At 33.9% G+C, this 16,909-nt stretch overlaps 2 protein-coding genes across 21 annotated transcripts in view; both read right to left on the bottom strand.

The window, feature by feature from the left end:
• The window catches only part of LOC142983838 (uncharacterized), a 36,054-nt gene extending 31,673 nt beyond the window's left edge, over window positions 1–4,381 (bottom strand). The window contains exon 1 of one of the 2 annotated variants that reach the window (XM_076130969.1): window positions 4,265–4,381. The gene's annotated coding sequence lies outside the window, so the exon portion shown is untranslated. Of the gene's footprint in view, window positions 1–3,914; window positions 4,073–4,264 lie in introns of those variants that run through there. The other variant, XM_076130970.1, reaches the window with a different exon arrangement.
• A 1,556-nt stretch (window positions 4,382–5,937) lies between these two features.
• The window catches only part of Cadps (calcium-dependent secretion activator 1), a 70,711-nt gene continuing 59,739 nt past the window's right edge, over window positions 5,938–16,909 (bottom strand). For 18 of the 19 annotated variants that reach the window (XM_076131281.1, XM_076131291.1, XM_076131289.1 and 15 more), the window contains 8 exons: window positions 16,439–16,613; window positions 15,843–15,977; window positions 13,483–13,613; window positions 12,878–12,986; window positions 12,093–12,227; window positions 11,455–11,588; window positions 9,953–10,061; window positions 5,938–8,372 (listed from right to left, as the gene is read on the bottom strand). In XM_076131281.1, the coding sequence (XP_075987396.1) occupies window positions 8,301–8,372; window positions 9,953–10,061; window positions 11,455–11,588; window positions 12,093–12,227; window positions 12,878–12,986; window positions 13,483–13,613; window positions 15,843–15,977; window positions 16,439–16,613 (1,000 nt within the window). In that variant the 3' untranslated portion in view covers window positions 5,938–8,300. The remainder of the gene's footprint in view (window positions 8,373–9,952; window positions 10,062–11,454; window positions 11,589–12,092; window positions 12,228–12,877; window positions 12,987–13,482; window positions 13,614–15,842; window positions 15,978–16,438; window positions 16,614–16,909) is intronic. The other variant, XM_076131284.1, reaches the window with a different exon arrangement.

Below are 16,909 nucleotides of genomic sequence, written 5' to 3'. Positions count from 1 at the left end.
GTCATATAGTAGGTACCTATTTACACCTATTTATTTTTATTTTATTTTCTACAGTAATAATAATTCATTAACTGCAAATGTAACCTTGTAATCTTATACATTTATATGAGATTACAAAGTTATTGTTGCAGTTAGTGTATTTAGAAAACTGGACCGAATTTAGAAAATATTTAATTTTTCCCATGATTAAGACACTAAACCCTATTTGTATTCTAAATTTTAAGCTTCTAAGTCTGCTAGAAGTACCTTAGACTTTTGATGATCGGTGAGTCAGTGAGTCAGTGAATCAGTGAGTGACAAAATTCTTAAATTTTAACAAGTTGTCATTCTTAAACTACTGGTTCGAATTGACTGAAATTTTAAATATACCGTGTTTATACAATGACTGATAAGTTGCTGAAAATCCAGGCTTCTTGTTTTATCCACAACGAAATTATGGGGGGGTCAAAAATAGCCCGAATTGCTTCGAGAAAAGGATGTTACGGCCGTGCCGCTTTTTTTTTGCTCGACTTGCGGGGGCACTTCCGTGCCCCCAGATTATGAGTGGTGGTAAAGTGATATTATTTTTAAGCAAACTTGTTTCATGTACTTTAATGCAATACAATGCGCAAACGCACCTTTTCACAAACATAAGTAATTGAAAGATTTTTGAAAGGCTCGTACTGTTTACTTCATCGCACCTTACCGAATTCAGAAAGGTACAAAATCTAATAAATATCAGTCTACTTATGCCTTTATTCTTTGAAAGCATTGCCAAGTTGACGAAGAGATGATTGAGTAGAAAATAATTACAATTACGTTGATTCGTTATTCCCTTCTTTAGAACCGGTTGTCTAAGCATCCATAAGCTTTCTTACGCCTATTTCTCTTTTCTATACATTAATCATAATTTATTACTTCGAATGTACTCAATCATATTCATGTTAAAGTAATTTTATCAACAATTTTTTTAAGCCCACTGTAATGTCTCATAGTTGGGCATACCTTAAAGAAGTTTCGTCGATACGATTTAAGCCCGCAGGAATCGGACAAAATTTCGCAGTTTAAAATTATGCTTTTAAATAACAGAGCTTGCTATTAACGAATACAGGGCACTTAATAAAACTCTAAACTATAGACAAACTCTTATCATAAATCTGAAAATACTCAAAGCTCGAAGGAAAAAGTCGGGTAGAAGACTTCGAAATCAAACTCGAGACATCGCCATTTACAGTCGCATTATCTAGCCCTAATACCATAGAGGCAGTTGTTTAAAAAAAACGATTTTAACAGTCTGCATTTTTGCTTCGACTCTAAAATTCGAAATAAAGTTTAAAAACATCGGTAAACAAGACCAGTATAGCTATGAGAAATATTAGTCACTAGCTGACCCACGCAACTTCGCTTGCGTCACATAAGAAAGAATGGGTCAAAATTTTACCCGTTTTTGTTACATTTTTGATTGCTACTCTGCTCCTATTGGTCGTAGCGTGATGATATATAGCCTATAGCCTTCCTCTATAAATAGACTATCTAACACTGAATTTTTGAAATCGGACCAGTAGTTCCTGAGATAAGCGCGTTCAAACAAACAAACAAACAAACAAACTCTTCAGCTTTATAATATTAGTATAGAAGTATAGATATTATATAGTATAGATAAACAATGTTTGTTAGGAATTTACTTGGCAACACCAGTCTGTTTATCTATGGGGCACATTTCTTGTTGTTTTATTCAAACCTAATGGGCTGGTAGGCTGAATTCTCTATTAGGGATTTATAAAAATATCGATAGAAGGTAAGAATATCAGTTAATTGGGGAAAATAGTACGAAAATAGTTGGTTACCAATTACAATATTAGCTAGCGTATTTTTAAAGATACATTTTTTTACTTACTTTTCATTTAATCTAATTTTGGGCCCAATTTTTCCTGTCAGCTAACTTTAATCGAGTTTTCATGGATGTTTCCATCGCAAAATAATCTTTTTTGTTTAGTCTTAGCTATACGTCGAATACTGCCCATGACGCATAAAAATATAAATAAAAAAAATATATTTTTCAATGTCATGATTTTCACTGCTAAAAAAACTGCATTGAAATAAAATACCAGAGAAACTAAAAAAAGTATTATTCAAAAATAAATATAGAAGTTTAAATATGTACCTACCTATATTTCTGTAAACAATAAACATTCCTAAGTTGATCATAATACAATAGTATGACTCATTTAAGTACAAAAAGGAAAAAGTTTATCAGTCAGCAAAAAAATTGTTTTGTTGTATAAACATTTACAAAGCTTATTAATTACATTACCAATGTCTTTTGTCCACAGAAACCTTACCAGTTCTTGTGAATATAATAATGAATTTTTGTTAATTTTTGTAACATAAATAAATAGTTTCAGTGAGCTTTCTACTGTCTCTTCTCAAAGAAGATATAGCTCTTTGCGAAGAACTCTTTCCGTTTTCATTCTTAATTCATTAATTAATTTTGATTCAGTAAATAATTGTATCGTGATTATCATAAGAACTTAAATAACTTCATGGTATTAATAGGTCAACAACTTGTTAACAAATTAGGATGACATTAACTTATCTTTGTTTTTAAATCAATAAATTTTTATATAGTTTCTCCAAGAAAGGGCAGTCTCTCTATGGTTAGTTACTTTTTTCAACTTAATTCCAATTAGACTCTAACCAGAAAAAACTTTATTAAACAACAAAATTTATACTTCTTATTCAGTGTAACCTGTCCCGAAATGAAAATTTATCATGTAATTCCTACGTTATATCCATACTAATATTATAAATGCGAAAGTAACTCTGTCTGTCTGTCTGTCTGCTACTCAATCACGCCTAAACTACTGAACCAATTTGCATGAAATTTGGTATGGAGATACTTTGATACCCGAGAAAGGACATAGGCTATATATCATCACGCTAAGACCAAAAGGAGCAGAGTACCAATAAAAAATGTTACAAAAACGGGGAAAAATTTCACCCATTCTCTCTTATTGGACGCAAGCGAAGTTGCGCGGGTCAGCTAGTTAGGAAATAAATTCTTATTTACTAAACTAACTAGGTAATTAGTGCTGTGTCTTACTTCTAAACATAACGGGCGCCACATTCTGTCTTATCAATGGTACGTAATCCTGGAAATGTCTTTCTAATGAGACTGTTATCTATGAATGGCGACTGTCACTTAAAATTAAGAAAATTATCTGTTGACCGTAGGGAACAGTTGAACCATAAGTAGTCTAATTTGGGAATGCAGAGAATTAAATATTAAATTCACCAATAAGGTAGTATTGAAGCAAGGGACATTTGTAAGGATCATAGTAAGTGGTGTTTTCTGGTGGGCTATCTATGAATATTAGGTATACCTAATATATTTAACTTTGTTTATTATTAATACATTCTAGTGTTAAAATGTAAAACAGTTTCTGTTTCACCTATGTCCTTCTTTGCATGAAAACTGCTAATTTAAACTTTTAACTGCTATGTTAAAAGTTAATAAATGATCTTTCTTCTACATTTTTTTTTACAAATTTAAATAACTTGCAACCAATTATTATAGTAAGATTATAATATATAATATTGAGAAAATAATAATTCAATTATATAATTTATAGATACTTTAATTTTTCCCTAGTAAATGAGTTAAATTAATTTTGTGCCTCATTAAAATAAAAAGTATTTATTTTACTACTAATAGGAATAAACTAATAGGAATGATGCACTAACTAAAACAATGATTTAATTCCTAATCTAAAACAAGCATTATTACTAATACACTAATTAAACATAATACTACGAGTTTCTAACCACATAAAGTAAAAATAACTCATGTACTTGAAAAAAAAGTATTTTGAAATATTGAGTAATAGAACAGAAAAATTTAGGCTAAGGTAACACCAAATATTATTTTCGTTTACCTGACCATCACCTACTAACACATTTTACTATTGAGTCATTTACACTGCCAATCATTTTATCTATTTTCGGACACATAACGCGCGCACATATTTTCACTAAAAGTTTAGCTATTCGCGGGAAATGCCATACACAAAGGTTCCACGACCCCACCCCACGTAATAACATCGGAATGCACAGATGATACAACCCACAAAGGTCTTATTTTCACTTTTTTTTTCTTTATAAAAATAAAACCTGGCATTTCCGGGAATAAAGTGTTAGTAAGCGTTCGTACGCCATTTTAAACCGCTATAAGTTGTTAGTCATGTATAGTTTACAAAATAATATAAAGTTTATGTCAAAAACTTACAATTTCCTCACAAACACTACATAAAAATAAATATTTTTGTTAAAAAATTACACACACGTTCACTGCGCTCACTACTTTACTTCGAAATGTCATAGTGTCAAACAATTTCTGTTTCGGTGTTGCTACTGTGCGATTTCGATTTACCTCAAAAATCAACATACTATTGGATATTTCCTGATTAATTAAAACATTCATAACGATAAATTAGAAAATCAATATTTATTAAGTTAATATTAAAACATTATTTCGTTGCGAATCCAGCCTTTCATGACTAATGGAACGAGACCAGATGCTCAGTGTTGCCACTGTACAAAATACAATGTCCCCGAGCGACACTTCATACGGAATTCTTTGCCAGCTGAGAGGTTCACGTTACCTTTTCTAATTATTATTAGCGGTGACTAAAAATAGGTCAAATATTTAAAAATGCCTGTTGGCACGCATTGACGCTGAGAGCGGTCGTAATCGCATTCGCGAAGTGTTGTGTTGAATCAATGTAGTGTAATTTAACCAACTACGATCGAAATAAAAAGTATGTTGTGTTTCTTTTGTTTGAACGTGAGTTATAAATAGATTAAATACACATTACACTGATGTAACTGTTGTGCACAATACATAACGATGTATTTGTATTGATATTTGCTAATCAAATAAAAAGTTATGCTACCGGCGTTCTCGTTTTGTTTCGCTGCAATAAAACTGCCGTTTTTGACAGTAAAAAAGATGAACCAGGACAAAGAAATAAAAAAGCAATATTTTATTTGATATTTATAAGAATAACGCGATATTTATAGATGTAGCACCTCGCATGTTTATTAGTTACTACACACCGGCGGGCATATTTTTATGATTATAGTCCGTGGACCGTTTCGGGTTTTATTTGCGAAGAATCATGGTGTAAATTTAGTAGATCGGTAGGTGTGTATGTATTTATTAATACATTCTATGCTGTTTACTGGAGAATTTACAGCGTTTGAAACATTGTTTTTCAGTTTTTCATATTTGTAGTTTTTGACGCCTACATTTTTGTAAACATGCATTCACATCTGAGTTAAAAGCTATGATTATATCAGACAATCAGCCAACCAAGCACAGATATTTTGCACCTATTGTAAAAATGTTTCATATCATATACCTACCTAAGATTAAAATTCTATACGTAACCAAGAAAACAAAACACAATCGTGCACCAAATGCTATAGGTACTACCTTACTGGTAGAATTTGAAGAGGAAGAAATAAACGATATTTTTTATAATGTCCGTAACATAACATATTACACAGTTATTACAGTACCAGTGTATTTAATTACGTGCCGTAATCTGCAACATTGTCGATGGTTACGTACGACTACCCTAAAGAGTGCAGTAGGGCTGCCACTTTAGACAAATATACCTTAGGTTGGTATAAAACTTAAGTGTTGGTATAAATATTACGCTAGCTTGTAACCTCGACTGCACTTCCGTTGTTTTTATTACCTTTCCCGAATTTTATCCAATCTGACCATATTAGACTGGAAGACAATAAAAAACTAGGAGTGAAACATGCACGCAATCGTAATCGCGGGCACAGCGATGAATAAATATAGATAATATATATAATAATATGGAAACTTTAACTCCAATTGTATAATAATAAATTTTCTAAAGGTCAGTTGCAATAAAAGAACAAAGGAACAGTAAACATTTTTATTGTAAATATTTTTTATTGTATCCCCTTACACACGCGATGCACTCGATGGCTTTCAAAGCTTTCATTAAAACTCGCAATAGAATTCGAACCGAAACTATTTATTATATCTGCTGTTTAAGATCAAATAGGCACGTTCATAAGTGATTTATGAATACCATTGCGAGCTTTCAACATAGCGAAATAATACAAGCATGTTACTACACAGTTACATCTCAGTCAGCTCTTAAATGCACTTAGACACTACAAACTGACGTTTTCATTCTATTGAGCTCAATACCCAACTTATTAAAGGGAAAAAATAACAAATTATACAATAATTGCCAAGTACGTGATGTTTGTCATGGTTCTTTAACCCGCGGAAGAAGGGAACCAGCAAGTTTTATAACAGTATAGTAATAGAGTACAATGGCATTTTGATGAACGCTAAATTGCTACTTGTAATTAAAATTAATAGGAGAAACAACTAAATATACAATGACTACAAAACAAGTTTAGATGTAACATGATTAATATATCAATTTTATTATTTCTTACATTCGATACATGAGCACTACTTTGTTACATTATTAGTGTGCCGATATAGTCCTATTTAAGTGTTATATTTTCTTGTGTTATGATAAAATATTTGGATTAACTACATTCGATCCTCCACCGAGTCGAACAGTGCTGATATTTAATACCTCAGGCGATATTTTAATTATTTTATTATTCTGCGGTTAACTTTGTCCACTAATTATCATTGATTATGACTTTCCTACTCTGATTTAGAACACACACTTCGTTATTTAATCCTTAGTGATATAATTTTGAAAGCGTTGCAGCTTAATTTTGATGAGTGAACTTATAATAAATGGGAAAATCAGTGAGAATGATACTAAAGATAAAGTAATACAAGTATTCTATTTCTCAAGCCGTTCCGAACAAGACATTTTATTAAGGCGTATCAGCATAGCGACTAATCGCTATATTAATCATTAAACTTTCATCTAAGAACTTTAAATTTCTCCTAGTTCAAAAATTTGTAAGGTGTTTAGCGTAGAAGAATATTATTTGTTAACAAATATAATTATTAATAGTATTTTTTATAAATAGTTATGTATTATTTGATGACTAATAAAGGTAAAGTGTCACTAGATTGTCATTAGAATCTAGAGAGCATTAAAATATAGAGAATTATACTATAGCGAAAAGTGGCTAACTCGTAAATGTAAAGATGCATTCTTATAAAAAACAAATTTACCCAAAAAGCGGGGACTTTATTTTATTTCTGGCAATATTCATGTTCGAAAAATAAATAAGCTGTATCGCGCCGTTCTTTGTATTTTTATAAAAATGCATTATTGATTTAATAAGAGATTAAACCGATATTTCAAAAAGTGGATCGTTAATTAGAAAAATACTGTTTCTTAGGTATAGAAAGAGTTGCATTGAAAACGTTGCTCTGTTTTAATGTTAACGTGCTCGTCACTCGTAAATAGAATGAAACGTGAATAACGTACAGATATAGTCTTAGGAAACAATATAGTAAAATCACGTAGAAGCCAATAACAGTTTTAAAAGATATACAAAACGTAACTTTTATAAATCGAGAAAGGATTCCTTACTTTCACTCACTCACGACCCACCCCCGTTCTTATATTTTTTTAATTATATATAATTTTGTAAATAATTACAATACACCGCGTTAAATATAACAGAATATAAACTTTTGCCAAAGCGATATGTTTCCTTATTGTAGCATTTTGTGTATGTATGCGCTCGTATTAATACAATATATATTTTTTTCGAATCGTGTTTATCAAATACTACTCTTAATATACACACGTATTACATTTTATCTGCTTCCAATAAACGAATAATGTTCCCCTAACTGTACATAAAGCCTTTATAAAACAAAATCTAAATCTCGTTTACACTATAATCACACTAAGCTATGCAATAACTGGCCACTTATTATTAATTCCTAGCGCTTAAGACGCCATCTTGTTGAGTTTATATAATTCAAAATGGCGGACATTCTATTAATCGAATGCAAAAGAAGTTTTTTATATCATCATCACAGAATAGTTGAGTCTTTTTGTTAATGCATTCGTTATTTTGGATAAATATCGCAGTATTTTAAGCATAGATTACTTATTAGAATTAATTTGTTTAAGCTATAAATAATAAGTTAATAGAATCGTTTGTTTTTTGTAATTTCTTATACAATTATCATCACGTGATTACATTTCTAATATTTATTGTTAAGCCATAATGCATTAACAAAAAGATGTCTGATATCTCATCTCACATCGATATAGGCAAAGAAACGTACGTTTATGATATATTTATTGTATAGTGACGTCCTAAAACCAGGAGGACGCGCCGCCGAGCTTCGTCGACAGCTCTCCGATGCCGCGGCCGAAGATGTTACCAACCTGAGAAAATAAAAACGGGGTAATTTTTATATCGTATCTAGCAACACAAGCTTTTTTAGGAAGGGTTTTTTTTCGGTCCACGTTGCAGCATGGCAACACCAATGCCATATTGTGTTAAAAAATAAAATAGAAAAATATGTTACTTTGTCGAAATAGTTTGTTTTGTCGTATTCATTACTACTACTACCTATTAATTTAATCCTAAACGATTTCAGTCTAATCCAAGATTTCTTCTTTCTCGCAAACAGATTCGTCGTTCAGCTGCAGACTCATAGATCTATTTGTATTAGATGAGATTACTTGTGTTCAAATAAGCGTAAAGGTCACATTAGCGGTGACAACTAAACACCGATCGATTACAAAAGTAATTTGAATCTCTGCCAAACCGATTTATGAACAAATCGAAAGTAAAATTATGAATTAAATGGCCTTCTTTATCGTTTTGGAGTAATTATTTATACAAGTATATTGTCAACGGCAAAAACTAAAAAAGAAAATGTCAATGAAATCACCGGGGTCTAATCTATCATTCATCCAATTGGCATTCAAAACAGTCTAGCCATCTATGAGTGAAAGAAAAACAAAGAAAAAACACACCTACATTTGAATTTAACTCATAACCCTCTTTTGAGCCGCGCAGTCGGTTAAATGAATAATAGTGGCTTTTCCATTACACCACAAAAACAGTTAAAATCTATTCCATATACCAGAAATTGCAAGATTTTATTTTTATTTCCAAATATTTAGGGCTCAAAAGATTATAAGATTATTGCCCCACCGGTCACCAAATCAATTTCAAAGGTTAACGCCCTTTTGACAGTAGCCTAACATTAGCAACTGTCATGTCTAATGAGCAAAAGATCGACTTAGTGATTGATTAAGCACTCATTCCTTCGTGACTCATTTGATACAACTATTTATATCTCAAACTGCTTCTACAATGAATATTTCGCAAAAATACACGCTATTAACCTCGCCGGATGAAAATATTTGCGGAGGAATGAACGCGTAAAGCTTTTTTGATGGGTTCTGTAAATAATTTAGGATGTAAAAATGTAAATTAAAGCGTGTAACAGGAACAGATATTAATTATGATATTGTTGCTTGTATACAACGTTTCCTTAAATTTCAAAAAATAATGGACTGCTGTTTTAGGCTGATCAATATTTACTTCTTGTTGATCACGGCTTCGATTTCCGAGTCTGGCAAAGTGGTATAGGGTGCTCAAAATTTCTGTTGGACATCCTAAACTACCCGAGTTTAGTAACATGCCTGGTAATTGCAACAATATCCTCCCTACCTACACAACCTACACCCTGCGACAATGTTGTAAAAATCCTTTGCTACAATTTAGTATCAACTTTCAAAAAGAAGTGAGAAATATATATAACACAAAGACATGTAGTATTTGTGTTATATTACACCCGTATTATAAAGATACTAAGCTGTAAACAATAACAATATAGTAAAGTATATATAAAGGCTTTCCCGATACAGGCTGCGCCTAGTAGGGTTGTCGTAGTTATAAGCATAATGTTGTAATTCTGGACTGGTAATAAATGTTTTTTTTTTATAGTTACCTTTCCAACGACAGCAGTAACGTTGCCAAGCTTGGCTTCTTCTGTGAGCGCCTCCAGTTTGGACTTGCCGCTGCGGGAGCCCTCTTCAGAACCACCATCTTCTCCACCACTGAAACAAACATCATCACATTACAGGAGATACTAGGTTAAGGAACATTTAGCACGGACATGCCATTAATGGGTAGCCGCTCGGAGGCATTTGATTGAGCATCTGCGTGCTTTTCAGGAGACGTTGAAAATCAATCTCTGTTGTTTGTAATAAAGGTAAATCGCTAAGCTACGTGAAAGATTTTCAGGTGGATTGAATAACTGGCTATAAATTTACCACTAATCATACGAATTTTTAGCCTAGCCTTTCTTGTTGGAGTCGGCTTCCAGTGACTGCCTATCTGACCTCCACAACCCGGTTACCTGGGTTATAACACGATACCCTTCGGTAAGACTGGTTCAGACTTTCAAGCTTCTGACTACTGTTAACGACTGTCAAAGATCTTTGAAAATGACAGCCGGAACCCACAATTTAACGTGTCTTCCGGAGGAACTTGGTATGTATAAGATGGTCACCCATTCGCAGAACAACCTCGGCAAGCGTAGGTTAACTTCAGGGCGCGGCTACTGTTAACTAAGCCACGAGCTCCTCATACTCTCTAATCATACAATGAATAATTGATTAATTGGTATCTACATACGTATAATTTTGTTTCCTTGCCGAGAGATTCTAAATGGATCATTATTACATGAATACGTTCAAATTATAATAAGTTCCCGTTTTATATTTCTATTGCAGGAATGTTGGCATTAGCACAAGCTTTAAATAAATCTTAAACTGTATTTAGAGTTAAATATTTTGGCTGGAATTTGTATACACTAGTCTGGAAACACCTTGCTAACGATCTAATTTATGTACATCTATTTTCAATGCTAGGTATTTTCCTTAAGAATCTTGCCAAAGTATACAAGCAAATTAAAGTTAATGCAACATTTCTGTACGTAAAGTAAAACTAAATTAAAACAACTATTTGTGGAGTAGGTACACAAATTATATTTGTTTTCCACGAGCGGGGAATTAAACCCACCACTTTACCCATGCGCCGTATGCCGTCGTCTGTGTTTTATAACACGTTTTCAAATTCGTATGAAAATGTTCTAAATTAAATACTAGGCTTGCCTGCAATTCAGTGTCTGGAGTGTTAGATTCGCCCTCATTACTGTAGAAATTATGGTCTTTCTACACAGTTTTTCCTACAATTTTGCTTACAGCTAATACATGCTAACCCGCGCTGCGACTTACTTGTGTCGCGGGGACTTTTAAAAACATCAGACATAAAGTACAATCAGACCCGAAACAATTTCAAATGTCCCGTGTGGGAATCGAGCCCACGACGACCTCCTGACGTCCCGGTAGTGGTGTCGTAACCACCTTAGCACCACGGAGGCCGTTAATATTGATAACACTAGCACATCAAAGCTGGGAGCAGAAGTAAGCAAAAAGAAGTATTTACCCAGCATCTTGCTGCGTGAGGAGTAGGCTGCAGGTGGCCTCCTCGGTGTGCATCCTGGCGGCCACGTTCTGGTACACCTTCGAGTTCAGCTTGTCGTCGATCACGCCTTGCAGCTCGAAGTCGCTGTACATTTTCTGGAAAGAGAATAGAATTGTGTAAAATATTAGCTCAATTAAATGGTTGAAGGAACTTATTATCTTTTTCCTCTTTTACTATGTATTTACTTATCACCTATTAGAATGCATAGAAAATCAATCGCTTCCTCATTGCTGATCACAGCATTAGGGAGGGATTAGTCCTTAAGGTCACAACACTAATTAAAAACGGGTTATACCATTTGTTTTTCTTTAAGGACTAAAAAACTCATAAGCTCAATTTGTTTACGAAAATCTCCTTTCCCGTTAGTTAGTTCAGTATTCATTCTAATACAAGGACTTGGAACAATCATTGATATGTGCTGATAAAAGATTCAGCCTTTGACCGTAAAAGGAGAACTAAACCACATGACTCATTTTTTGAGGAGCTATTTAATGTTATCAGCCACGAACAAAGATGTTTCTTCGTAACAAATATTCCTTCGTCTGACGCCACCTGAATCAGATGGACACAGGCCAATGATGATGATTTAATCTAATTACCTTCAGTATAATAGAAAGGCAGGCGACCTGCTGCGGATGCAGCGCGGGCCTCTCGCTGAGCCACGTGTTGATCAGCCCCACCTGGATGCCGTACCAGTGCTCGAACAGCTGCAGGATCCACAGCTCATCTGTCACCTGGACACACCAACATACACACTCTACTGTATTGAAATTTTTGGAAGGATAATCGCGTTGTTTAGTTCAACTTGAAGGCTTGTGTTGGGAATGAATTGAAGTCGGTAGTGTAATGGGTGGGATTCGAACTCACGGTCTGTCAGTTGTCGATGCTATAGCCATAGGGTTACAGCTTAAGCCTTCTTCTTCTCAAGCGTTCGTTGCGACTGATTTCTTTTTTGTGTTTGAGGGAATAAGCCAGTAGCGAATTGTTTAGGCAGTACTTGGTTGGGAGTAAATATTTTTGAGGGAATTTAACTTTAGTAAAGGATATTGTATGACAGAGGAGGGAACTCCCCTCTATTTTTCGCTTATTTTACTAATTGTTGGTCCTGTTTAATTTACTTGTGTATCTTCTTGATCATTTGACTATTGTTGAGTTCAGTGTAACAAATGGAGAGTCAGCTGTTTATTTCTGTCGTTTTTTCCATCTTTTCTTCTCAAACTTACCATAGCATTGTAACAACACATCTTGAGTGTTAAGAACTCACCAATTTTTATTTCATACAAAAAATATTTCCATATTTGTTTATTTATTAGACCAGCAAGTTTTTGTTCCTGAAAAGTCAACAGAGTGCTTTATACACTTACTTGTAAGGTTACCACCATACCTTCGATCTGATTTGGTCCATAGAGTTCCTCATGAAGTTCACATAACCCTGGCCGATGTCCTTGCCCGAGCCGGACACGTTGGCTATCGTTAGAATCGATCCAATCAAACTGAAAACATCAAACGACTCATAAAAACATATGTTTAACTTTGTTCGTCATTTGGTCAATCCAAAGCTTCAGATTGTTGGACCTTCAGCGCAAAGCAGAGATTGTATGTCTTACAAGGCATTTTAGAAACATTTTTTCAACAAAGGGACAATTTAGAAACATTTCTCAATTCAATTGATCTGCGAGACAGATTGGACACAAGAATCCACAGATCATAAAATTCCGGGGGACATTTTAGTTTTTTCCAAATCTAGGACGAATCAGAAATAAATTCAAGTTAGAAGGATAGAAGACTACAGAAACGATGAGTAAACATAGTAAAGTTTAGAAGTAGTGTACGACAACTGACATCGGAATTAACGAGAGCCTAGAAGACACATCTATCCATCGACTATTTGTGCATCGATTGACCATTTTGCCCAAAGGTCATGTAATCTACTTAAGAGCTAACTACTCTAGACATAATATATAGAAACAATGGTCCTGCATGCGTTACCTCCCCTCGTCAAACCGGGCTATCTTGGCGAGAGTAGCCTCTAAGACAGCGGAGAGGCGAGTAGTCATTCCTGTTGCCATCGCTTGTAGGCACGCTTCTATCTGCGCGTCCATTTTAGTGTGGTACTGGTACTGGAGAAGAACCGTTATTTGGTTAGCAACGTCCTCAAACTTACTATATATCAAACTAGTTACCTTTATGAGTGATTATGACAAAAGTGTGGCGGAGATGCCTTCTATCCATGTTTATATGTCACATGCATTCTGTCTTCTTTATTAGCAGCCAAAAAAAAACCCTAATATAACACAGCAGACATATCCGTGTTAATAATTATGCAATGATATCCCCTCTCCCCCCCTTAAGGTGCTAAATGGATGACGTAAGGCTGTGACTGAAATTCAAGCTACAGTTCTTGTTATTCAAGGCCTCGTTAGTATAATTTATATTATAGTGTGACTCTAATGTTTAGGGTGAATCTTAAAGTCCGCGAGCAAAGACCTTCGAGAATACAGTCTTTTTTTATAATAAAAATTAAAAATTCACTAGTCAACAGAAAAACGTTATCGTAAGAAATAAGTACTTATTTATGTAAGGTAGTAGGAATCTACCTACTGAAAACTTTCGTGGTATAACTAGTAGTAATAGTAAAAACCTAAATCTTTTAGTTGATAACATTTTGTGTGTAACAACATGTTTTTGTTAAAATTAGATGAATATTGTGACTGCTGCTAATTAATTTGACTTTTTGTAATATTTTACTCATTAAGGAATTTAGGAGGATTTTTTTTCCAAAAATAGGAGCAGTTTCAATTAGATTTTTAATTTGATGATATGGTTAGTATTCAACAAGCTGCACGAAAGGCCTTTGAAATGGCTTAACGAATGTTTTCTTGACAACAACGTACCCTCCGAAGCAGACTCCGGAGACGCTCCGTTCGAATACGCGTCCAATCGGTCCATTTATGGAATGACCGCGCCAAGGTTGCTTAACCCACAGATCGTGTACCGAACGGTGAGCGTAGCTGGCTATGAACGCCCCAAGGGAGGTAGTAAATAATTACGATTTATTTTGTTGTTGACTAGTGATTATAGTTTTGTTATTAAGTTCAATAAAATTTCTAAGTGAAGAGTACTTCTAAGGGTTGTAATGAAGCTGAATCGGATGTGAATCGGAGTTTTAGACGTTTGATATATTAAAAACTTTAGCTTCAAAAACATTAGTTGAACTGAACAAATGTAACAATGATAGGTACGAGTAGTTCCAGCAACTTTAAATTTCGTGGATACACAAGGGTAAACAAAGTTTTAAATTTAATCAGATGTTTTATCGGAGTTGCAAGCGAAGTTTTTTGTCATTTTTGGAGACTTACGCTTGACTTTCGAGGGTATTATAGATCTGGATCATAGATATAACATTAATAATCCTGATTAACTTGCGTTTTGCGGCCCTTGAAACGTAAATTCTTAAAGAAAATCCGAAGTAATGCTGGTGTGGATCAAAGCTTCATTACAACCCTATTTAAATAATTATTAAAATACCCTTGACGTATTATTTTTATTTACTAATCACATACACTAAGTATTATGTGTATCCTATGTTTGCTGTGTGTAAGATGTTAACTGGAAAAAAATATAATTAAGTCAGCATTTTCCATCGTCAGATAACACGAGGCATGATTTTGAATGCTCTAAAAATGTATGCAATGAAACTACGTATGCAGTTTTGTAGCTAAATTATCTGACTATGAAAAAAGTTTTGAATATCATAAAGTTTGTTAGTATAACTGTGTAAGAAATCTCTTGTATAAAACACGCCAAGGGTATCTTCAAAATTCACCCTTTACATAATCATTAACAAAATCTGTTTGGGAATCAATTCAACAATTACAATTTACAATCATGTCTGTAAATATCGTGTATTCATGTATTATACAGTAGTGTTGCGTAGGACATACAAGGGACTACATTTGTCCAGTACATGACGCGAAAATTCAACAAAAAATTTATACTAATACAAATATTATATCGCGTTACATAAAATGTACAGACATGTACTTCGTTGTTACAAAAAACTAAGCGAACAACACACGTATCAAGTTTAGGTATATTACGACAATTTTAATTTATGAGATGCGGTGCTTTATAGGTACGCGAAAAAAGTGGTTAATTTTACAAACTCATTGAAAATCGATGTCCCACACAACACTATCATAAAGAGAACATTAAAAGAGATAAGCGTATGAATAACAAGAACTATATAATGTGTCGCGATTAGCGTGATTTTACTCTAGCGCGGTTTCAAAGTGAGGTCACAGATATATCGCCGGGTTATGCCCTACGAATACCTACTTAGTACTCACAATATCTACCCCTTCAACTGCGCACAGCTTCAACGCCTGGTTCTTAGCGTCCAGGGCCACGTTTACCATTGCACACGTCTCCGCCGGCAGGATATAGTCCGTTGACATGAATGTTACACTCTTTTTTAGCCACGACTAGAAAAAAAGAGAAAAATAATGTAGCAACTGCTCATCACGCTCGAAAACGGCGACTTTAAAATACAGAAATGAGAGAGAGGTTAGTTTTTTACTCTACCTCAATAAATGAAATCTATTTGAGGTTCGGGACTTAGTTTAAGCAACTCTAGAGTACTTTATATACAGAGAATACTGTTATCCATAACTATTAAAGCAAATGATTAGTTGTTTTTTTATCATTTATAAGATTCACAAGTAGTTGCTTAGATCGATATCAACAACCCGTATGAGAATAGAAATCACTGAATAATCTGCAGCAACATAATTATAGAACCAATGACTGTCAATAAAATTCATATCGCTTTTTCTCAGGTGTCTACCACGTTTTCAAAACGTTTAAGTACTACCACTAAAATAACCATTTCGTAAAAGGAGTTTATGAAAAAAAAACATAACTTGAATCCTTTTATTCTGCTTACCTGGAAAGACGCCTCAGTCCTCTGTATGCAGGTTTCCATCATATCACAAGCCATCAACTTAAGTCTTTGTTCCAAATGAGAACGGAACTCCGGCTCAGGCCAGTGCAAGTCTCTAATAAAACACTGTAACGCATCTAATTTCCAGAACAACTCCTCACTCGTAGAACAACCATTGCTGAAAAGTGTATGACCGAAATATTTTAAATGATTCCTTAACAAGATTGGTGAAAGAATTGAACACTAGGCTACTGTTAAGCAAGACTATGGCTTCAAATATTAAGAAGAAATAGAAGATTGAGAGTTAAAAAACCATAGTCCACTACAATGGCCATAGGCGAGATAATAAACTCGACAAGCCTTCAAGAAATGTTTGGAAAATCAGGCGTCCGATTGTTTCATCAAAAGATACATTTAAGAGACGAATAACTTTGTAATTTTAACAGAGGTATGAATAATCTATAAAAACAACTA

The sequence above is a fragment of the Anticarsia gemmatalis genome, chromosome 25 (genome assembly GCF_050436995.1).
Source record: "Anticarsia gemmatalis isolate Benzon Research Colony breed Stoneville strain chromosome 25, ilAntGemm2 primary, whole genome shotgun sequence".
Taxonomy (NCBI): domain Eukaryota; kingdom Metazoa; phylum Arthropoda; class Insecta; order Lepidoptera; family Erebidae; genus Anticarsia; species Anticarsia gemmatalis.
This window is presented reverse-complemented; position numbering and strand designations above follow the sequence as displayed.